A 23,659-nucleotide genomic window follows, 5' to 3' on the forward strand; every position below is an offset into this window, starting at 1 on the left:
GAGCAATGTCGGAAAAAGTGAGAGCAGAGGAGAGAGCCCAGTGTGGCAGGGCCCAGAAAGCACCAGGAAATACACCTGAAGGTAAGCGACACACCTGAGGCGCAGAATCTCCACCTCTGCTTGTCTGCAGAAGAGGTGTGGAGATGGGGGTGAGTTGGCAGCCCAGTGGCCCCAGCGGGACTGTTAGGAGACGGATACATAAAGAACCATGCTGACAAGCCGTATTTGCAGGACACAGCCCTGCTGTGGGGTGGATGAGAAGAGAGCATCTGCACCATGAAAACCAGCTGATGCCAAATTCTACCCGGGTTCTGCAGGAGCACCTTTCAGTGGACTGGTCCAACTCATGCAGTGAAAGGAGTTCGGCACCCAGACAGAGACACGATAAGAAAAAAGGACACAGGCCGGGTGCGTTGGCTCACATCTGTAATCCTAGAACTCTGGGAAGCTGAGGTGGGAGGATCGCTTGAGGTCAGGAGTTTGAGACCAGCCTCACCAAGAGTGAGACCCCGTCTCTCCTAAAAAAAAATAGAAATTAGCCAGGCAACTAAAAATATAAAATGTTGGCTGGGTGTGGTGGTGCATGCCTGTAGTCCCAGCTACTCGGGAGGCTAAGGCAGTAGGATCACTTGAGCCCAGGAGTTTGAGGTTGCTGTGAACTAAGCTGATGCCACTGCACTCCAGACTGGGCAACAGTGAGAATCTCTTTCAGAAGAATCTCTTTCAGAATCTCTTTTGCTTCTGAGTGAGGCCTTTACTTTGGAAATCTGTTTTCTGAGCTCCATCATAGGGAATTAAGAGCGAAAGAACCAGACCACCAAGGGCACACAATCATGAAGGTAATCATTAGGACCAAAATGAAAATTTCCTAAATACTACAAGAGATATACACCATAACAAAAAGTGAAAAGAAAACATAGTGAAAAACTTCAAAAATTATAAATACAGAAAACATACCATCAAATATTATGAAAGAACTGAGACTAAACATAAATGGCGCTGTATCAAGTAACATAAACGGGCTAAACCCACCTAGTGAAAGAACATGGGGCTATTTGGGTAGAAGTGTGTGTGTATGTGTTTCTGTGTAGCGGGTGTGGAGCACACAAAGTCCTCTCCTAAACCCCCGCCCCAGGGTGGACCATGAAGGAAGACCCCAGGCAGGTTTGAAAACCATTTCTCCAGCCCATCCCCAGTAAGCAGGAGAAAGAGTCTAGATGAAATCCAGGTGTGGGGAACACAGGTTGTCCAGGAGACCACACAACTAACAAGGACAATATTCTCCAGGCTTTGTCTCCCTGGAAGCCCTGGCTGGAGTCCGGGAAATCAGAACCTGCCCCCACCCGCTCTCCCCACTGCTTATTCGGCTTGCTGGTTCCCAGCTTCCCCAAGCAGGGTGTCCAGGCTGGGGGCTATGTACCCTGGGACATAGATGCACCTGCTGGCTTCACAGCAGCAAAGTGCCTTGGATGTCACGTGAGGGGGGAACAGGTCAGCACGTGGGTGCAGAGACCAGAGGGGATTTTCCCCGTGGCCTCCTGCCCCCAGGTGCAGGGGTGGGAGGCAGTTAGCTTAGGTGGTCCTTCTAAGACAGCTTCAGGTCTTAGAACCAGGTGAGTGGAAGGCACTTACTGGCCTTCACACATCACCCTGGTGTTGACACATCAGGCTGGGTCTTGGGGGACCAGCCCAGAGCTGCAAGGGAACCTTTGGTTTTCACGGTCTCACTGCTCAGGCCAAGGTACATGACTGGGTCTCCTGCTGGTGACTGGGCAGTGGCAGAAAACCTCACTCATGTCAACCCTCTTCTCCAAGAGCCACCCTCGAGGGCCAGACTGACGCATGGGGTGGTGGTGTTCCTCTCGTGCAACTCTGCCCCCCGTAGATGCTCGTCTTGAGTGGGTGGGGCAGGAGGGGATTCAGGGGAGCCCTCAGGTGGGTCAGTCCACCTCCAACTGCCCACCGAGAGCTAGAATCCCCGGATACTGGGGGAAATGAGGCCTTAAACTCGCCCCTTGTAGATGAGGAAGCTTGTCTGAGAATGAGGTCGCACGGCCGACACAGACTGCAGCCTGCTGACTCCTCGTCCAGTGCTCTTTCCACCACCACACACTGGCTCCTGGCGGCTGAGGTGCTGGATGCAGAGTGGCCAAGAGCCATTAGTGCACCAGGCATGGAGGCGCTAAGAGGGAGATGATGGCCTCGTTTCCAGCAGACGAGAGGGGCTGCGAAAGGGAAGAATCAGCGTGGAGGACCTGCAGGTGGGAGGGGCCGTGGGATCCTTCTAGGCACCGCTGTAACTGAGTCTTCCCCCTGCCTTGTGATTGTCTTCTGATATCCAATGTGCTGAGAAGAGACATGTGTTGGTTCCTGCAGAAACTGCCACTGGCTCGTAAGGGACAGCAGACACAGACAGATGAGGAAATGCCCAAGGGGCCATTCCTCCAGGCCAGTGGTTGCAAGGAAGGAGCTGTCTAACAGGGACTGAGGAGGCTGAGAAAGCTCTTTTAGTTGCGTAGGGAAGGGAACTCGGAGATGATCTTAATTAGGCCTCTGGCTGCACGTAGCAGGGGCACCCGCGATCCACAGCTCACGTGTCGATGGAGCTCGGGTTTACGTGGATGCTGCAGAGTCCCATGGAGCCCCAGGCAGTGGCTGCCGCTGCCCCTGGGCCTGGCTCGGGACTGGAATCGGCAGCTTGAGGAAGCCGGGCAAAGTGCTCCCTCCTGTTTCCAAATCTGGTTTCTCTGTGTGACTGTCTCCTTCTCTCTCCCTGCAGACCGGCTCTCATCAGAATGTGACCCATGCCGCAGTCTTTAGCTGAGTGGCCATGGGCTCCTGCTCTCGAGCTCTTGAGCAGAATAAGTCACCTTGGCTGAGTTATCACAGCCCATGTCCCCAGGGCTGGGGTGGGCAGGGAGGGTCTACTGGCCCAGTGTGGGCCAGGGGTCAGGGTATCTGCACAAGTGTGGCTGCTGGGAACGGTTGCAGGGGAGAGAGGTGGCACTTTTGAGAGAAGCTGGGGGCTACTCCTCACCCACAGGTGTCCACTACAGAACTCATCCTGGACAGTCCCCTTTTGTCACCTACAAGGGATCTTTTCAGAATAGCAAGCCCCTGTGAGAAAAAGGAACTCTGATTTGTTTTGTTGGCCTGGTTTCCTTGATACCTTTTACAATCCTGTTCACCTGTGTGCCTTTTCTACGTATCCCAGCAACTTGCCTCCCACTGCACAGAGTATTAAAAATCTCTGAGAAATATTTGGCAAGTTCAGTAAGCTTAATCTGGGGAGAGTTTTGTGATGTGCCCTGCATTTCCCATTCGTTGATTCTCATTTCATGCCAGTGCTGTGCTGGTGGGTCTGTCAGAGTAAAGGCGCCCAGGGAAGAGACGCTAAACCACAGAGGCTTAATCTGCTCCTGGCAGCTCTGTTCCCACCTGGCCACGCAGGCACCCACCCTCCTTCCTTCTCGTGGCTCCGCGGTGCCCTAGAGCTGCGGCTGTCCAGCGTGAGCCCACGTCAGAACCAGCTGGAGAGCTTGTGACAACACAGGCTGCCGGGCCCCTGTTTCTGATTCAGTAGTTCTGGGGTGGGGGCCGGAGAATTTGAATTTCTAACAGTCCCAGGTGATACTGATGCTGCTGGACCAGGGACCATGTGTTGATAAATCACTGCCCCTAGGGCAGAGCTGGTGCTGCCACACGTGTGTGCCAACCTGCAGGGAAGTGATGGTTGCCAGGGCAGCCAACTTCCCCTTAAGCGTGCGGGGCAGACAAAAGTGGGGGACACTCGTGCTAGTCAGAGACCTGGTCACATGGTCACACTTGGCTGCAAGGGAGGCTGGGCAAAGTCATCCTTAACTGGGTGGCCATGTGCCCTGGAAAAGGGGAAAGGGCATGTTTGTGGGGGACAACTAGAGGTCTGCCATAGTGGGTGCCCAGAATCAAGGGAGATGGAAAGAGAGGCACCAGCACGTGGTGGTGCGGGGACAGATGTGGAAAGAGTCCCGTGGTGCATGGTGACAGTGTCATAATGGCAGGTTTTTCAAAGGGAGAGTGGGGAGAAGCCGAATTCTGTCTGCAGGTGACCAGCCCGGGAGGCAGAGCACGCCAAGCTTTGAGGCACGAACGCAGTTGGCCGTGGTTGCCCATTTCCTCTCTTGAAGGCAGCCAGTGGTCACTCCACCTGGGCTGTGCCCTTCCCACTCTCTCCTGCACCCGGGACAGTCCTATGTTCACTGTCCCTGTTGTTTTGTGGGTTGGGGCTGATGTCTCTCCCAGGTCTCAAACTTTCTTTTTCCACCCCGTCCCCTAGGCGTCTTGGCTCTGGAGAAGGCTGCGTGGCAAGAGGCGGCCAGTGATGGCATTCTGCCTCCTGATGACCCTGTCTGCAGTGGCTGTCACCCGCTTCCCTCCACAGCATCCATCTGGCAACCCAGCCCCTGGTCCCCTGGAGCTCCAGGAGGTGACGGATGTCCCTGCCCCCCATGTCCGGCAGGCTTTGAGCTCCAGCCGGAGGCAGCGGGCAAGAAACCTGGGATTCTGGAGAGGCCGGGCTTCGCCCAGGAATTCCGTCTCGGTCTGTGCTGAGGAGCAAGGCCACAGAGCGAGAGTGGACAGAAGCAGGCAGTCCCCAGGAGGGGACAGTGGGCCTCCAGGGAGGGTCAGGAGGGACATTACTTTGGCAGGAGATCCAAGACTCAGTACCCAGCATCTTGTGCTCCTGAGGGAGAAGGAGGTCAGAGATCCAGGAGTCAAAGACCTGGGCCACCCCTGGCACGGTGGTCCCATCCAGGAGACGCAGAATACCATGGGCACCCAGGTCGGCGCACTTCTAGGGAGAGACGTGGCAGCCTCACCGGCCTCGACAGCTGCTGCTGGGCTGCCCCCTGGGCGCTACCCAGAGAAAGGCAGGGGTCTGCCGGGAGGTGAGGACAGACCATCGCCTGGTGGGCGACAAGCAGAGCACCCCACCCTGGCCTCAGGGACTCGTCAGTGGCCTGGCTCTGTGGGGGAGCTGCAAGGGTCTGTATGGTGTGACGATGAGACCCCTGGACTGTTGACCAGCTCGAGGACTGGCAGGCAGGTTCCCCCATGGCTCACAGAACTCGACGTGCAGACCCTCCGGCTGTTGGCCCAGGGGGAGGTGGTGGGCAAAGCCAGGGTCCCCGCCCACGGGCAGGTGCTGCAGGTCGGCTTCTCCACTGAGGGTGCCCATCAGGACCTGTCTCCTCCCAGGCTCAGCCGACTCTGCTCCCAGGGCCTCTGTGGCCTGATCAAGAGGCCTGGGGACCTGCCCGAGGTGCTGTCCTTTCACGTGGACCGTGTGCTGGGGCTGCGCCGGAGCCTGCCTGCTGTGGCCCGGCGCTTCCACAGCTCCCTGCTGCCCTACCGCTACACGGATGGTGGCGTAAGGCCTGTCATCTGGTGGGCACCTGATGTGCAGCACCTGGGTGACCCGGATGAGGATCAGAACTCTCTGGCCTTGGGCTGGCTGCAGTACCAGAGCCTGCTGGCACATGGCTGCCACCAGCCCAGCCAGGCCCCGTGCCTGGGCATCCGCCACACCGAGTGGGGACGCTTGGCACTCTTTGACTTCCTGCTGCAGGTAGGTGGGTTTGGGTATCGGGGTGGAGAGGCCTGAATTGCTCATCAGAGGTTGGATGGTGACTGTCCCCCAGTCCCGGTCTGTTGCCCACCCAGCACCTGTTTTTGTAATTTTTCTGCCTCTGTTTATTTATCCAGTGGTGTGCTAGAGCCAGCCTACGACAGCTCACAGGAGCTGATTGCTAAAATTTTCAGGAATTTTGTGACCTGGTTGCAAAACGTGGGCATTACTAAAAATTAAATTATGTAAGCTAACCAATAAATTATATCAGAAATAGGGGCAATAAATACTCAGAACCCATTACTTCCTAATTAGTTTACTACGTTTTTACTTATTTACTTACTGATTGATTGAGGCAGAATCAGGCTCTGTCGCCCAATCTGGAGTGCAGTGCAGTGCATAGCTCACTGCAGCCTCCAACTCCTGGGCTCAAGCGATCCTTCTGCCTCAGCCTCCTGAATAGCTGTGACTACAGGCACGCGCCACCATGTGGTAGAGATGGGGTCTTGCTCTTGCTCAGGCTGGTCTCCTGAGCTCAAGTGATCCTCCCACCTTGGCCTCCCAAAGTGCAGGGATTATAGGCGTGAGCCACCGCACAGGCCTATTTTACTATGTTTTGCTAGTATCTGTGCTCTTGCAGTTACTTCCATACATTGTATCTATGCAGTGAATACTGTATAAGGCTGTGCTCCTGCCCACGTCTTGCCAACTCCACATTCAGTCATGTTGGTAGGTTAAAATTGATAGCTCGCTTGATACCTTGCTGCACAGAAATCAGCAAATGCTACAAATCAGGACTCCCCTCTACCCCCAGAAAGCCGATTATTAGACATTTACTAGCACATTGCTATTTACAACTTTATCTCTTTCAATCAACAAGGATTCAAGATGGTTGTATAATTTAAAAAAGAAAGGAGAGAGGGAAAGAGAATGGGAGGGGGAGAGAGGGAGAGGGAGTATGCCTGGGAGCTGTCTGGGGCTGAGGTCCCAGAGGCAGGAGTTAACCCTGCAGTTGCTGGGTGAAGGGGAAGCGTGGGATCCTACAGAAGGGGCTGGGCTGTCAGGACACAGGGCCTGACTGGGGGTCTGCAGGCATCGGCCATTCACTGACGCGCCTGTGAACAGTCAGTGTGGCGGTTCCAGTGTGTGTGAGCTGCATGTCGGCCGTGGGTACACATGTGTGGAAACATGGCCAGAAAGAAACAAAGACAAAAAATGAAGAGAGCTCAGCAGGGGCGGATACGCACACTAAGTGCACAAGGAGCCCGTTACTGAAGGAAAAGTCAACGTTAGCTCCTAGGCTCACCTGCGCAGGTGAGTGGACAGGCCACAGGACAAGATTCAGGGCCGCCACCAGGCAGCCAGGAGCTGATATGCTGTGTTTGGTCCACATAGGGTTGGTTCCCAATGTATTTCAGAAAATTCTTAGACAACATATAATACTTCGGAGTTTTCCCGTCAAAGTGCAGCGTTGAATAATCGGGTGGTTTGGTAACACTGAGCCTTCATCCCCACACACAGTCGCCAGCCTGCACTGGGCAGCCGCTGCCCCCTTAGAGGCGGCTGTACTCACCTTTCGGCCACAAACCCTACCTCCTTGTTGTCCGACACCCACCTACTCTCCCCCACCCCTCGAATGTCACCCCGTCTGCCTGCAGATACGTTTGTTTCCAGTCCCGGGACGAGCGGATGTCCTGCAGTCCTGCCAGCTCCTCCCGTCTGCGTCCTGCGGCTGCCTTGTGGAAGGAGCCGTGGCGCCTGGTGGTCTGGAGTGTGGGCTGTGGCTTCGGACAGACCTGGGTTTGAACCCCCCACCCCCAGGCCACTTCCCACTACGTGCTTCTCAGCAGGTTACTTGGCCTCTCTCAGCCTCACTTTTCTGACCTCTGACATGGGACCGGGCGTCCCAGCCTCATCTCCCGGGGCCTGACCATTTTAGTGCTCGGTAGCTCCTGACTGCTGGCACCTGCACCCGCAGGCTTGCCCGTGGCCTTGTAGCCTGCTCCGCCCTGCGTGGGACATGCTGGAAGTGCAGGGGCATTAACACCCTCCAGGTAGGGTGACCAACCGTCCAGGTTGGGAAGGAGGGTTTCCCAGATCATGGGGAAACTTTCAGTGCTGAAACTGGGACAGTCGTGGGCAAACAGGGAAGGTTGTTCATGCCGCACGGGGAGCAGCCCTCAGCCAGGACCGGTGGGAGTCGGTGTGTAAACGCCCCATACACACACTCTACACGCCTGCCAGAGGTCCCTGAAGGTCCTGAAGCCCAGTCATCCGTAGTGGTCACTGCTGGCCTTTCCTGTCTCACCATGTTTCTTGGAGTTAGCTCCCATATACACTGCTGTCATTAAATCCTTGTCTCAAGATCTGTCTCTGGGGGGCCCAGCCTATGTCAGACGATGACACTGACCTTGGGTGGTTTCTGCACATGAGATCGTTCATGTAATACCCTTAGTACAGTGCCTGGCGGGTAGCACGCACCCAGTAATAAGCAAGCACTGTCCCCAATACTTCACAGGAATTAACTCATCCAGGCCTCACGGCAAAATGCGAGATACTGCACTTATCCCTATTTTAAAGTTGAGAAATTGAGGCCCAGAGAGGATAAGGTATTTACTCAAGGTCACAGCTGGTGGACCGATGGGCAGCCTGGATGATCTGACTCCAGAGCTCACTCTCTGAATCAGGGTCACTGTCCAGCTGGCTGTGAATGAGGGCAGGGAAAGGGGGTGCTTGCAGGGACACCCGGGGCCCTGAGATCTGAGGCGCAGCCCCTTGCAAAGCCCCAGTCTAGCCGATGTGCTCGCATCTGCTGTCTGCTCCACACAGAGCCCCTCTGTTCATCTCTGGGGTTGCAGCATGGGGCTCTTCCTCAGCTGCCAAGCCCTGCTGTGGGACAGAAGTTTCTGCAGCCAAGGCACACACAGGTTGGTAGTGTGGTCAGACCAGACTCAGCTGGGCTCATGCCACCTCTTCCCTGGTTTGCTGAACGCCAGTCAAGTCAAACACCCCTGTCTGGCTAAGGCCACCTTCCTAGAAACCACTGGCAAGTTGGAGAGAGGCAGGGCCTTAGAATGTGGGTTTCCCTGCACAGGAACCTGAGATTCCTTCTGGTGCGGCGCTGGGTACAAACTCTGTATACAGCCCACTTGGGTAGGTATGCTTGCTCCTTGGTTTGGTTCTACCCTACACAAACCCTTGTTTTTCTCTGTTTGTGCATCACAGTATTCCATTTACCCAGATACAAAACACACAAGCACCATGCACACATCACTTATAGCCCCATAAATCATACTCATGCTTCACAAATCCCACATAATGCTTTGTATGGGTCAGTGATTGCTGAAATAATGCTGTGTAACAAACCTCCTGAAAACACAATGAATGGCTGAAAGCACCAGCTCTTGCTCCAGCATCTGCAGGTGCCCCGTGCTGTCTGCGCTGGGCTCAGGGCTGCTCTCCATTTCTTGTTCAGGGCCCAGGCTGCAGGGGCATCAGTACCCGGGCAAATTCTTCTTATGGGGAATGGAGGAAGCCCAGGAGTTCCACCAAACCGCAGAGCGCATTTAAGTCCTCTGCCAGCGCCACGTCTGTTGATGTCCCATTGGCCAAAGCACGTCAATGGCCAAGCCCAGGGGCAAGGAAGGGAAGTACACTCTGGCCAGAGTGGAAGCAGGAGAGGAGTGAGTATGTGTTGGACAGTAATCAGATCAATCATCCCCCACCAAAACACACATTGTGTGCTTATACATGAGCCTTTCATGCCCACACGTGCTGTAGCCACCTACACACGGACACCATTCCCATGAACCACACACCCACATGCCCTCCATGTGGTGCCCAGACCCTGTTGGGGCCTCTGGGGGAGTGTGCAGATGTCTCAGAGTTGTCACACGCAAAGGGCAAGGAAGCTGGGCTGTTCACCCCCTAACTCCCAGTTGTCATTGGTTGAGGCCACTCCCAAGGGCGCTGACTTCCTGGCATTCAGCATCCTCCTGTGGTCAGGAAGGGGCTATGGCAGAGAGCCAGGGTTTGTTGTAGAAAGCCATTGGCATGTGTGGGGATATGGGTGGGACACCAGCACTATCTGCTAGTCATAATGGGTGCAAAGTCAAAGATACATGTCAACTGGTTGATATGACCAGGATAGTGTTATAATTAATAAACTAGATTTCTGAGAAAGATGAAGTACTAATAGTGAGTAGGATATCATCCCACCTCAACCCTGGCTCTGTCACAGGAAGAAGTAAGACCCAGGGGGAGCCCATCACTGCTGGATGGATCAGCAAGAAGTTCTTTCCACTCTAATGGACAAAAAGCATGTGTGTGTGTGTGTGTGTGTGTGTGTATGTGTGTGTGTGTGTGCGTGCGTGTGTGTATGTGTATGTGTATGTGTGTGTGTGTGTATGTGTGTGTGTGCGTGCGTGTGTGTGTGTGTGTGTGTGTGTATGTGTATGTGTGTGTGTGCGTGCGTGTGTGTGTGTGTATGTGTATGTGTGTGTGTGTGTGTGTGTGTATGTGTGTGTGTTTGGGGGAGGAAAGGGCTCGAGAAGCCCTATTCTGCTTAATGTCAGGGGCCACCTGCAGCCAGAGTTGTGCTCATTCTGGTAAAAGGTACAAAGTCCTTCTCCCTTGGGACAGTGAAGATGGTGATGCACAGCCCGGCTGTGGCTGGGAGGAGCTGTGACCAGCAATCTGCTCCTGGGGGGCTGTGCCTGGACCCCAGAGGGCCTTCTACCCAGAGGCCAGCATGGGGGAGGAAGTGCTTGGGCATTTGGCACATTTCTTTCCTCTCTTTTCAAGGGGTGTCTTTTCTCTCAGGGGCGTGTGATTGGCTGGCCTGGGTGGGTGGGCCGTGGAGCTTTCAGACTGTGAGTTGGTAACGTCAGCTCACAGAAGTAAATCGTCTGCAACTTCTTCACATACCTGAAAGCTGGGACCCCAGACAGCCTCAGCTGCCACTATCCTGGTCCCAGCAGTGAAGTGTCCTTTCTTACCTGGACTAACGCAACAGCGCCTTGTCTCCCTGCCTCTACCTACGTCCCTCCAATCCAGTCTCCTTACACAATTGCAAGTGATTGTGTTGGTTTGGGTTCCCCGGAGACAGAGGCTGAGACCAGCTTCCAGCCAGGGATAGTTTACCTGGGGATCCCAGGAACACCTGCAGGGGACACTGGGGAAGTGAGGCGGGAGGGAAGGGGCCAATAAAGGGTGTGCTGTCAAGCTGGTCACTGCTGTGGGCCACTGGGGCTTACTCCCACAGGACAATTCTGGGAAACGGTATAAAACACGCGTTCAGAGTTAGGCCACCAAGAAGTGAGGGCCTGGGGTGTTTGCAGCCAAACCCCGTCCACCTTTGGTTGAGGCTGCTTCTGGAGGTGTTAGGTGCCCAACATTTGCAGGCCTGTGGGTTTGCCTCGGCTTGGAGGAAGTGCCCAGGCAAAGCCATACAGCAGCCGGAAGTTAGAGGGAGAGCTCTGAGTTCACACACACTGGTCAGTGCAGGGAGCACACCTCTTTTGTAAATCAAATCATGTCACTTCCCTGTTGAAATAAGGACAGGCCTTCTCAGTGCCTGCAAGACCAGGTTCTTCGAGTGCCCACGTTCCTGAAGGACCCGTGTGACCCAGCTCCATCTCTTGGCACCAGTTCCTTCATACACCCAGCTCCTTGCAGGTGCAGGGCCTCTGTCCCTGCCTGGAGCCCCTGCTCTGACCTGCCTGTGACCCCTCCTCAGGCCTCTACTCTCCTGACCTGCCCTCCCCCAGTACTGTCCTTTCTCTTTCATGGCGCCCTGTTTCTTTCTGATTCCCTTACAATATGTAAATATTCATTTGTTCACATATTTACCCCGCCCCCTCTTTTGCTCACTACCACATCCCCAGCACCAGCCAAACCCTTGGTTGCTTCTAGATAAGCACTTGTTGAATGAATGAATGAATGAAGGAGTCAATACATGAGCTTCCGGGGTCTTTGTATGATTTTTCTTCTAGGTGCTGCTGTGTTCTGCTTCCTGAAACAGTACTTCCTCCTCTAGACCAAAAAGAATCCCAAGACCTTCTACATTTCTTTCAGAGTCCACTGTAAAATCATAGAGGGAAAAAACATGACAATCATTTGTTGAGCCCCTGCCTCTGGCAGGTAATTAACTTGGGCATCCAGAACAGAGGACAACGTCTATCAATGCCCAACACTATTGCAGCACTTTGCACGTGTTATTGTACAACAGCCACAGGAGGCAGGCAATATTTTTAGTTCCATTACACAGATGGGAAACTGAGGCTCAGAGGGCTAAGGAACCTGCCTACAGTTACAAAGTCTTAAGTGTGGGAGGTGGGATCTATTTGCAATTTGGCCTCTTTGCTGCACCTAACTGACTCCAGAAAAGTTATTTCTTGAGTCTCTTCTGTGAGACTGGCCCATTTAAGTCATTTGTGATACCATGTATGTTCCTTGTGTTGAGTCCAAATCTACGGCTTCAGTTCTTGCGTGTCTCTTCTGGTTTGGTCTTCTGGAATGTCAGATGCTCTGTCAGTTAGAAAGGAGCCCAGATCGGAGACCACTGCCAACCTCTGGGGCTTCTAACTGGAGACAGGACATATAATAGTAGCTAATATTAATATTTGCAAAGTACATACACCTGCCTGGCAATGTCACTGAAGTCCCACAGCAGGCCCCAAACATGAGTGCCACACTCCTCCCCCTTGTACAGACAGGGCAGCCAAGTATGGAGTGAAGCCACCTGCCTGGGCAACTGCCTTTAAAGGTGACATTGAGCATCTTTTCATATGTCTAAAAGCAGGACCTAGAGTATGGTGAGGTGCGATAGACAGGATTCCATGATGGCCCCTGGCTTTCCCACCTGTCTGGCATAAAGCCTCTCCCCTTGAGTATGGGCGAGACCTGTGAATATGAGGGAATGTTACTCCAGGGATTAGGTTACTGATTAGTGAACTTTGAGTTAATCAAAAGGGAGATCATCCTGGGTGGGCCTGACTTGGTCTTTAAAGAAGGTGAAGCATGTGAGAGTCTCCTGCCAGCCTCAGGGAAGAAAGTAAACAGACATATTAGTCATTGCTTATGGGGAGGGGAGATGAGGACCCCAACCTCCCTGAGGACCTCAGTTTTACAGCTGCAAGGAACGGTGTCTGCTGGCAACCTGCACGAGCTTAGGAGAGGCCCTGAGCGACTGTGAGATGTGGCCTCGGTCTACACCTTGATGTTAGCCTGGTGACACCCTGAGCAGAGAACCCAGCACAAATGTGACTCCTGACTCACAGAGACTGCGCAATAGTAAACGTGTTCTTTTAAGCCACTAAGCTCGTGGTAATTTCTTATGCAGCAACAGAAAATTCTTTCATGATGCAAGGGAGGTGCCCAAGGTGCAAAAATTTAAGAAGGTGCTCACTCAGGTGCTGACCATGCATGTGCACAACCCTGAACGTGAGTGCCTCCGATGTTTTCTCACCCTGGTCTTGTTTCTATTTAAAAGCCTTTTAAAACTAAAACAAAAATACTGTCTATATTCTTTACCCAATTTTCTGTTAAGTTGTTGGTCTTTTTCTTAATGATTTTAAGAGCTTTTGATAGACTAAGGAAATTAGCCTTTTGTTTTCAGTGTAGTGTAATATTTCTCTTAGATTCAATTGTCATTAAGCTTCGTTTATAGTCCTTTTGCTGTGCAGAACTTCTAAAAAAATTTTACATTGTTAATATGATCAAGCTTTACGTTATATTTTAAAAGGCTAGCCTCACTTAAGGATGATTTAAGCAATTCTCTCATGTTTTTCATATATCTTTGATCCATCTGGCAGTTATTTGGGGGTGATAGGTGTGAAACAACTATTTTTTTAATATGGCAACCCAAATTTCCCAGCACCATTTGTTGAATAATCAATCTTTCCCCCAATTTGAAAGGCAACCTTTACCCTATAGCCAATTTCCATCTGTATATAGATAGGTCTATTTCTGGACTCATGTCTGTTCCAGGAAAGGGTCTATCTATATGCCAGATTCACATTGTTTTAATTACTGAGCTTGATATTTTTTGCTAATAACTAGCAAGGTTTGGTCCTTCTCCTTGCTCATTTTTAGAATTTTCATGATATTATTGTATAGTTTTTTTCATATGACACTTAGAGTCAGCTTGTTACTTCCTTCCTCTTCCCAAATCATTTTGGGAATTTATTGAAATCAAATTAAATTTTTGTGGACTAACATAGAGAGAATTTGCATCCTAAAGTATAGAGCCATTCTAGCCGAGAACAGGCTGTGTTTCTCCATTGATTCACGCTCCTCGGAAGACCTCGATGTTTTCTTCAACTGGATCTTCACTTTCATGCAGCGTTATTCCTGGGTATTTCATCTTCTGGCTGCCATTGAAAATCGGATCTTTTCTTCTGGCTGGTAGTTCTTCATATGGAGGCTGTTATTTCTGTGTATTAATTTCGTTGCTGGCCACCTGCTAAGTTCGCCTTGCTTTCAGCAGTCGCTCAGTTTATCCTCTCGGGCTTCCCCCGTGTGCCATCGCCTCGTCTGTAAGGAATGGCCTTGTCTTGTCATGTCCTCTTCCTTCTGATTCTCACTTCATTACATGTGCTGGTGCCTCAGGAGCAGTGGTAAATATTAATGGGATGAGGGACACGACATGTGTCTTGCAGGCTTGGGACGATTTCTAGTGTTTCCCCATTAAACGTCATGCCAGCTTTTGACTGACGCCGTGATGGAGAACCGTTCATTATTCCTGCTTTGTGAAGAGTTGTCATTGCCAGGAATGGATGTGTTAATGTCATTTTATCAAACGCCGTTCAGGGACCCATGGAGGAGATCATATTTCCCCTCTGACTATTGATGTGGGGGCTGTCTGTGAAAGGTGTGCTCACGGTGCCTCACCCTAGATTTCTTGGTTGGAACCTCCATTGCTGTGGTGGATTCATCATTAATGGCTGCTGGGCTTTGTGCTGACGTTAAAACGCAGAGGGACCTACGGATGTCTTTTTAGATAAGCTGCAGTTCTCAGTCCGGCTCCTCCAAGCCCATCAGCTGGTGTATTCACCTGCTTCCCAAGCTGCTGCCCAGACTTGCGGCCCCTGGCTTGGGTAGATGAGGCCGTCCAGATGGTCTTTCCCTGAAGCCTCCAGGGAAGATGTTCAGAAACATAGGGAGCACAGCAGGGTGAGTCCTCAGACTCCTCAGCCCTCCTCCCCCATGCTCTGGCCTCCCCAGAGCTTCACTGAGTTCTTTAACAGCCAGCCAGTGTGGGCCAGCTGCCCTCCATGGAGAGAAGTGTTGGGCTGTGAGAAGGGGGCTTGGCTGTCCTCCTGCCTCCAGCCACCCTACAACTCTCTGACCCCCAGGCAGCAAGCCTGCCCAGCCAAGAGCCTCCCTTTCCACCCTGAAAATCCCAGGCCTGTGACTTCTTCCAGGTTGGGGAAGTGTCCCCTGGGGGCATGGGCCACTGTACAGCATGTGTTACTGCAGGCTGTTCTGGAATCTACCAGACCCAGATTGGGCACTGGCTAAGGAACCCCAGTCTTGACCAGGAGCCTGGGAGGTCTGGGTAGAGAACTTGGGCCCCCTCATGCCCTGTGCTGGGCTCCCCCTGGCCCCTCCCTCCCCCACGGCTGGGCCTGGTGCCCCTCCTCGGCAGATTGCAGCATCTTGTCCCACCCAGATGTCCTGTTGGTGGGTCACGGAGGCTGGCCTCGCCTGACACCTCCCTAGGCAGGGATGCAGGCTGTGGTGCTCAGGCTTTCGGTGACCAGAGTCCTCATATGAAGACTCTGCTATGTCCTTCGTGCTGTCACTCAGGCATGTGCTTTGTTCATTGTTCATTCTCGCATTCAAAAAACTTCAACCATGTCTCTGGTTGTGTTAACCGTGTGCTGGGTGCTCGGATCAGATTGAACCAGGTCTTCATCTTTGCTGTCCGGGAGCGTGTAGTCTCTGACGCCAGAGAACATGTGCCTGCCGCACTGTCTGACTTGGTGGTCATGGGTTCGACTGCCAGGTTCAAATCCAGGTGCCACTACTTCCTAGCTATGTGACCTTAGGCACAGTACTGGGCCTCCGTGACTCGGTTTCCTCATCTTTGAAATGGGGATAACGATGGTGTCTACCTCCTGGCTGCTGGGAGGGGCCAAATGGGTTATGACATGTAAAGAGACGGCCCCTGGCACAGAGTAAGGGCTGTACAGTGGCTCAGCTAACAGTAAACAAGACCTGCAGTTCACAGGGTTATGCCAGGCTGCCAGGCTGGCTCAGAAACCAAAACTACAAGGATTATCATTTTTTTCTTGGTAAATCTCATTTTCTCAAAAAGCGGAAGAAAACGAAATCCTGAAGAAACATGGAAATGAAAGTTAAGCTTGGTCTTGATGGGCTGCTGGTCTGTTGCTGTTCAAACTTAATTTCTCTTCCGTAGAAGAAAACCAACCAGACAGCGTGGCAAGATAATCAAAGCGGCCAGTGTGCCGGCCACGTCCTTCCTGTTAAACATTCACATGGGAGCAGCTTTGGGGAAGCCAGCGCTGCACGTAGCATAGGAGCCAATATTCCTTGCAGTTTCCTTTGCAGATAAACGCTGCCGCGAGTCGAAATCTGCACAGAACGGCCTTGAGAGGAGATCCAGGAGGGTTTGGCGGGAGCCAGGGGTTTGGCTGGCTCTGCAGCAGGCACGAAGCGAGATCCAGAGCAGGGACTGGTCTCCAGTCTTGCTGGAGCTGCCCTGACATTAACTCTCCCAGCCAAGGAGAGCTCAGCAGGTGGGTTCCTGTCTGTCTCACAGACACGTCCATGCTGCAAACACTGGGCTTGCACGTGGAAGAGAGGGGCCAGGCCGTCATAACTCGTACTTCATGCCAGGCTCTGGTTCTCAGGTCTTCAGGGCTAGATGGGCCAGGGTGAGGCCAGCAGTTCCCGGGAGGGAACCTCTGACCTGCTCCTCTTGGGGCCAGCGACAACTGAGAACTCTCCATAGCAACCACCCCTATCTCACAGACATCATCATCCCCTGTGGGCCTCAGCACAGCCCCATGGGAATATCACTGCCCCATTTTCTTGATCATAAAACTGAGGCATAGCATGATTAATACCTTCCTCAGGTCACATAGTTAGGATGACAGAGGAGCCAGGATGCAGCCCTAGATTCATCTGGACTCCAAACCAGCACTCACAAGCCAAACCATTACCTACAGTGTGGCCAATTCACCCCAACCTGTTTTTAGAATGGTTTGGAATGGCTTTAGCATTTTTAAGTGATTGAAAAAGATTGAAAGAATAATAATAATTTTGGACATCTAAAAATTGTATGAAATTCAAATGTCAGTGTACATAAAGTGTTATCGGGGCAAAGCCACACCCACTTGTTTATGTATTGCTGTGATGCATACGATAGGTACTACAGTGGCTTGGGTAGTCATGGCAGAGACCATGTGGCCTCAGAAGCCTAAAATATTCACTCTCTGGTCCTTTCTAGAGAAGTTTGCTGACCTCTGCACCAAACCACTGTGTGGGCAGCCTCTGCAGTGGTCTTGCTGAGGATGGGTGTATATGAAAGCAGGGAGTCGGATCTCCCTAAGTTCAAGGACAATATGGAGAAATATGGGTGGTGTGATACTGGCTTTAGTGGATTTACAGTGAACTGGAGGGCCGGGAGGTCTCTGGTGCTGCAGGGCTCTGTCTTCAGCCCGGTCCTGGCAACGTGTGCAGGAGCAGCCTGAATGAGGGCATCTGCGCTGTATGGGCCCCAGCCAGGTGCTCTGTGCTCCTTCCTCACAGAGCCCTGATTTGAGTCCCCTTCCACGCACGCCTGGTCAGAGGCCCTGGGTTTGGGAGTCAGCGCATCACCATCTTCCACTGGCTGCTATGAGTTCAGGGATGAGCGTGTGTCCTCATTAGGCTGAAGGGAAGGACTTCTAGTTCACCATTTTTGGGAAAGATTCCTTCTCTGTCTCCAGCCTCCCACCCCCTTCTTCTCTCTCCTGCTGGACACAAACAAGGCAGCGGCCACGTGAAGGCTTCCTAATACGGTACCGAGATGTTGCTGCCATTGTGAGTGTGAAGTGCAGAGTGAGAAGCAGCAACACAGAGCTGCTCGGTGCCCCCTGCCTGCCTTTCCCCAGGCCTTCCCGCTGGAGATGACCTCCGTTTTCCTTACATTTTAAGCCATTTGAGTCAGGTCTTTCTGTTACTTGTGGCTGAAAACTCTCCCACGATATAGTGGCTTACTGGCCTGGATGACAGGGGACCTAAAACTGGCAGGGGCAGGGGAAGCAAATGCCTGGGACAGCAAAGCAATCTGAAAAGGATTCAATAGGCTGCAAAGAGAGATCAGAGGGAAGATGGCGTCATGTCAAATGTAGAGTCCTCCACTAAGGGCCTGCGAGTCAGAGCTATGAATGCACAGTGATGAGGTTCTGGCTGGATGGCCGTATAGGAGACGGAGACTCAGGTGTGTTGGTTTGGGGCACGCGCAAGAGGTGGCAACAGTGCCATGGGGTCGGCAAAGACTTCTGCGCTGCTCTGACCCGACCCCCAGCTGGAGTGCCATCTGGTACTAGGTGCTAAGGTACAATAAGAATGTTGAGCAACAAAAGCCTGGACACGTGACAGCAATAAGACGGTGCAGGGTTTCTGTGTAGGTTTGGGGTCCCTGAAACGCAGACCCTGAGACAAGGATTTGGGTGCAGCAGTTTGGGAGGTGTCCTAGGAACCTGGTGAGCAGATGGGGAAGTGAGGGAGGGAAGGAAGAAAAGCCAGTGAAGGGTTTAGTGATGAGCAGGCTGCCTCTGTGGGTGGTGGGCTCCACCCAGACGAGGGCCCCTGGGAGATTGAGTAGAACACTCACTACTGCAGGACGCCCTTCCCCTGGGGGCGGGGCTGGGATATTTGATATTTGTACACTGACTCTCCTAAGTCATTATTTGAAGTTTGCTCCTGCAGGCACCAATTTCCTGGCACTTTCAGCCTATTGCATGGGTGGGCTGAGCCTGTTCAGGGGCCAGAGAGCACCAATAGATGTGGGGACTGTATGATGGGGACCTTGTGCAGGCGAGCCACAGGTTCACGGTATCAGAACCTAAGCATGTTTAGCCTGGAAGGGAACAAATTCAGGGGGTGCATCACGTGGAGGGAATTTGATTCCAAGCAACAGACTAACTTTGGTTGATTTAAGAAAGAAATAGTTTATTTTTGGTAAAACATTAAGGGCTTCAGAGAATCGGGGGAAAAAGCCCCAGGAAGCCTGGGGAGTCAAGGGCAGGATGGAGGCAGCTTTGCTGAAGGCTGGAAGCTTCCAGGAGGGCACATCTCAGACCCTCAGACTCCTGCTGCTCCGAGCTTCCCTTCACGCTCTCCCATGCGAGGCAAGTCTTCCCGCACCTGGACGTCTGGAGCTCTCACCTTATACCCTAAGCACTCATCAAGGTGCTGTATCTAGCAGGTTTCCTTGCTAAGAGGGAAAAAGAGGGAGTCTTCCCAGCTCGCCCTTTCTGTTCCTGGCGGCCACTCCCTGCTGCTCACCACCCTCCTTCCTTTCTCCCCAACTTCCTCGCACCTCCCAGGCCTTTGCCACGCTACCTCCCTTTCCTGTCCTTCTGGACACAGCAAACGCGCCCGGCTCCATCCCCAGAGGACTCTGCCACTCCTGCACTTAGTCCTCTCCATTCTCAGCCTCTGTGCCTGATGCTCACAGCAAATGATATCCCCGGGGGTCAGCTCTAGGGGCAGACCCACGAGTTGTAATTCCTGACTTGCAGGCTGTGCGCCTGCCTTCTAAGAAGGCAGCGGGCAGGGGATTCCAGGAGTGCTCAGGTCCACTCTGAAGTGCCGTCTGTGTGTCTGTGCAGGGCATGGTGGTGAAGCGCCTCAGAACTGACCCCCACACACTGAGGATGCCTCCTCCCTCCCCGCTGGCTCGGGCTACTGCAGGGTGAAAGATCTGTCTGCTTGGAGCTGTTGAGAAGGTCACGAAAGAACTCACACCTCCCAAAATGGGAGGAATCCCTGATGCATATTTGCTGCCAGAAGAAAAGTGGAGCCGTGTGCAGGGCTCCCTGGGTAGAGGGACAGATGGCCAGCACTCTGTGGCCTGTGAGTGCCAGACCAGCGTTGAGGAGCAGCGGTTTAGGTTAGGCAGTGGCACCGGGTGGGAATCCTCGCTGGCCCACGGCCTGTGCAGACAGCTCCCAGCGCGCAGAGCTGGCCAGAGGGGAGAGCAGAGGCCCCACTGCTGGCTGGAGGCCGGCAGCAGAGCTGACCAGCGCAGAGAGCCTCCCGGTCACACAGGGAGCAGCAGGTCAGGTGGCCTAAATGTTGGGCGTGGTGGGGGCAGGTGCCAGGCCACCCCCCTCAGAGGCTGGGTGTCTCCACAGGTCCACGATCGCCTGGATCGCTACTGCTGTGGCTTCGAGCCTGAGCCCTCGGACCCCTGTGTGCAAGAGAGACTCCGAGAGAAATGCCGGAACCCGGCCGAGCTGCGGCTGGTCCACATCCTGGTACATCTCCTCCCCTCATCTCCCTGTCACCTCAGACCTGGGTCTCCCTGTCACCTTCAGAAGATGCTGTGAACAAGTTTCAGAGACCATCTGATGCTGGGGTTCCCCAGCTCTGTTCTTGTTAGCAGCGGAACCCCTTGCTTGAATAATATGGCCAAGAAGCCACAACATATAAAACTGACAAAATGGACCTTTAGGAATATGGTTAGGTGGAGTGTGGGGTGGGGGCTAGAGCCCTGTTTTCACTGTCCCCACTGCCCCCTAGAGACCCCGGGGAGCCCCTAGGGCTCCTGGAAGCAGAGTTTGAGAACTGTGTGTCTGGTCAGTGTCCTCATTGTGCCAGTAGATGAGGAACCCTGGCCTGCCTGGGAGGGAAGGGAATTTCCAAGGCCACATGGCTGGTTGGGGGCAGCATTTGGGCATGAAACCGAATGACAGCTCCCGGGCTGGTGCTGGTCAGAGAAACACTGTGCAGCCGCCTGATAAAACTAGCGCCCAGGGTGGGGAGCGATGTGCTGTGGCCAGCAGACAGGGCGGGCAGGGCAGAGTGGCCACTGCTCTTGCACAAGAGGCGAGGTGCTCCCTGGGGGGAAGGGCTTGGCTCTCTCCCCCCGCAGTGAGCCCTGTGTGCCCCCAGCCTCACACTGGCAGTTGCTCTTGGACAGCAGCTGTCAGCCTGGGGCCCAGGGCTGAGCTTGCAGCAGGCCACACCACCCAGAGGCCAGGGCTGTCTGGTGGCAGGTCCTGGTAATTCTCATCCCTTGTCACCAGAGCCATGTCTCCTTTTCCCTGGTCACAGGCAAATATTCCAGGAGAGGTAAAGCCTTTCTCTCCACCGTTACCCCTGGAGGGCAGGCATTTCACAGATGCATAGGACGGCAGTTTTCAGAAGGAAGAGTTATCAGGGTTGGAGAAAGGACATTCCTGATGTGTGGAGGGGCGAGGAGGGAGGAGAGGCAGAGACAGTGGAAGCCGGCATCCTGGAGACAGAAGTTCACAGTCTCAGCCTCGGTCACCGGTGGGGGCTGTGGGGAATTCCCACGGACTGTCGGAGAATCCGTGGCAATGGCGTGTGAATGGGGAGGGGGCCAGAAGCCACAGCCTCCCGTTCCCAGCCACACCGTGTTCTTTAAGGAACTGAAGAACTCTCTGTGGCTGATTTTAGTTTTGACAGGGTTTAGGAGACTCTCTCTCTCCGGTGGAGACAGAGTGTGGTCAGGGCTCGCTGAGCGTAAAGGACAGTGTTGTGTGTTCTGGGTGATGCCAGGGGATACCCAGGTGTGCAGGCAGAGGGGGCACAAGGGGTGGCGTGTGTGTGCACGTGTGTGGGCCGACAGCCCTGAGGAGCAGGCCACCTCGCATCTGAGGATTCCTTCTGTGCTCCTCGCCCCTTCAGCCCCCAGAGCAGGAAGGTCCCTCTGCCTTGCAGTTCAGCAGGCGGTGCTGTGGCTCAGCCCTGGGGGTCGAGGATTGAACTAGCCCAGCTACTTCTCAGCTGTGTGATCTCGTGCAAATCGTTTGACTTCTTTGTGCCTCTGTCTCTGAAATGGGGCTAATACTAGTGCCCACCTCCTAAGGCTGGTGGGAGGATTAATTGACATGATGCCTGGACGCACTTTGCACAGGACCCGGCACGGGGTAAGCGCTCAGCCGTGGGGACTGTTTGTGGGGTGGATTGTGGGACCGACAGCTCAGGACCTCCAGCCCCTTCACCCTGCCTGGCCAAAGGCGCCTACTGTGCTGCACCCTCACCCACCTCTGTCTCTGCCCATCTTCCCCCGAGGTCCGGAGCAGCGACCCGTCTCATCTGGTCTACATCGATAACGCCGGCAACCTTCAGCACCCCGAGGACAAGCTGAACTTTCGGCTGCTGGAGGGCATCGATGGGTGAGGGTCAGAAGGGTTGGGTGGAGGTTCACGGGCTTGATGGCCCTGCTGCAGACCGTGGGAACTTGAAGCATGGCTCCCAAGCAGCCCACCGTCCATCGGACAAAAGTTGTTGGATCTGTGCTTCAGGTAGCAGGGGAGGCCAGAAAGCTGAGAGGGGATACAGTTGGCAGCTCCCCCAAAATCCAGAGGGTTTCCTGTGCCTGCAGAGCACCAGCTGCACTGCTGGGGGGTGGGAAGTGTAGCCCTTCTTTCGCTCTGGGTGGGAGCGCTAGCCTGGGAGCGGGCACCTCCCTGCTCCCTCTGGGCGGGCAGCTCAGCCTTCCTAGGGCTCCTCTGGCCCTGCATTTCCCCAGTGGAGCCCGGGAGCAGGACTGATTTGCCCCGCGTCTCTGTGGGACGGGACCCATCTGGCAGCTCTCCCCTGCTTTCACAGCACAGCCCGTGGAAAGGTCCTCGGGGAATGAGCTAGCAGGTGCGGGCCTAGGGAGAGGCAGGCCAGCTTTGCCAGGGTTCCTCAGCTGTGCTCTGGCCACGTGGCTTGGCCTTTCACTGAAACTGTGAGATCCCTGAGAGTGCTTTTCCTTCCTGTCGTGGGGACTTTGCTCCAGGTTTCCCGAGTCTGCTGTGAAGGTTCTTACATCAGGGTGTCTCCGGAATATGCTGCTCAAGTCGCTGCAGATGGACCCGGTGTTCTGGGAGAGCCAAGGCGGGGAGCAGGGGCTGAAGCGGGTCCTCCAGACCCTGGAGCGGCGAGGACAGGTGCTGCTGGGACACATTCGGAAGCACAACCTCACAGTCTTCAGGGACGAGGACCCGTGAGCCCCCCCACAGCCCAGGCAGGGCTCTCACCTCACCGGTGGGGCGCCCCACAACACAGCCCTGGGTCGATGAGTGTCTGTCCTGATGACCACGTGTTCTTGGGGTCTTCACCCATCTTGTGCACAAATGGGAAAAGCCAGAAACCAGAGGGGCACATGGATGTTTCACCTGGTTGGGATGGTGGAGGTGGCGTTGGGTTTTTAATCTCAGTGAGTTCCTTTCTGCTGCCTTAGCTCTGGCTGTTCCTCCCTTGCACCAATAAAGACGTTAAAGCGTGCTCTGTGCACTGCTTCAGATACTGTAAAATTGTGCCTTGCACGTGCACATGGACAGCTGGGCAACGCTGTCTGTGCAGAGGTGTGCAGATGTGTGTGGCACGCATGCACGCCCACACGCGACACATGAGACACACCTCATAAAGAATCTTCATAGAATTGTACTTGTGGCCCAGAACCGCTCTGGCTTAAAGTAGACTCAGGTCTAAGAAATGAAACATGGAGCATTTGGCTTTACAGGCTTTAAATTTTTAATTCTTACTCGTTGTTTTTTGGTTTAAAAATTATAAAAGTAAGACATGATCACTAAAAATAAATTCATAAATAACAGAAGCATATAAAACAAAAAGTGAAAGTCCCAGGAACTCCCTAGAGGTGTGTATGTGTGTATGTTATTTACACTCACACTACATGCAAATTAAAAAATAATAAAAGTGGGGTCATGCTCTGTCAACTCATTATGTTTACTTTATTTCCTACACTCTGCACCAGCTGTCTGAATGCACCTAATTTTTATTGATGAAGGCATGGAATTCCAGGGCATATTTTATTTAGCTGTTCCCATAATAATG

General features: G+C 53.5%; 1 protein-coding gene across 1 annotated transcript; it reads left to right on the plus strand.

The window, feature by feature from the left end:
* The first annotated feature begins 5 nt into the window (after positions 1-5).
* On the plus strand, positions 6-23,255 carry GASK1A (golgi associated kinase 1A). Its single transcript, XM_069472030.1, has 6 exons — positions 6-81; positions 3,451-3,509; positions 4,316-5,608; positions 19,981-20,103; positions 21,887-21,990; positions 22,602-23,255. The coding sequence occupies exons 1-6, from the start codon at positions 6-8 to the stop codon at positions 22,810-22,812; spliced, it is 1,866 nt and encodes a 621-aa protein (XP_069328131.1). The 3' UTR covers positions 22,813-23,255.
* The last annotated feature ends 404 nt before the right edge of the window (positions 23,256-23,659 follow it).

Source organism: Eulemur rufifrons, chromosome 7 (genome assembly GCF_041146395.1).
Source record: "Eulemur rufifrons isolate Redbay chromosome 7, OSU_ERuf_1, whole genome shotgun sequence".
Classification (NCBI taxonomy): Eukaryota; Metazoa; Chordata; class Mammalia; order Primates; family Lemuridae; genus Eulemur; species Eulemur rufifrons.

Excerpts from the sequence above, each read along its gene's own strand:
- GASK1A (XM_069472030.1), top strand. The coding sequence starts at position 6 with ATGTCGGAAAAAGTGAGAGCAGAGGAGAGAGCCCAGTGTGGCAGGGCC. Across the intron at positions 5,609-19,980 it reads TCTTTGACTTCCTGCTGCAG|GTCCACGATCGCCTGGATCG; the intron begins GTAGGTGGGTTT and ends GTGTCTCCACAG. Across the intron at positions 21,991-22,601 it reads CTGCTGGAGGGCATCGATGG|GTTTCCCGAGTCTGCTGTGA; the intron begins GTGAGGGTCAGA and ends ACTTTGCTCCAG.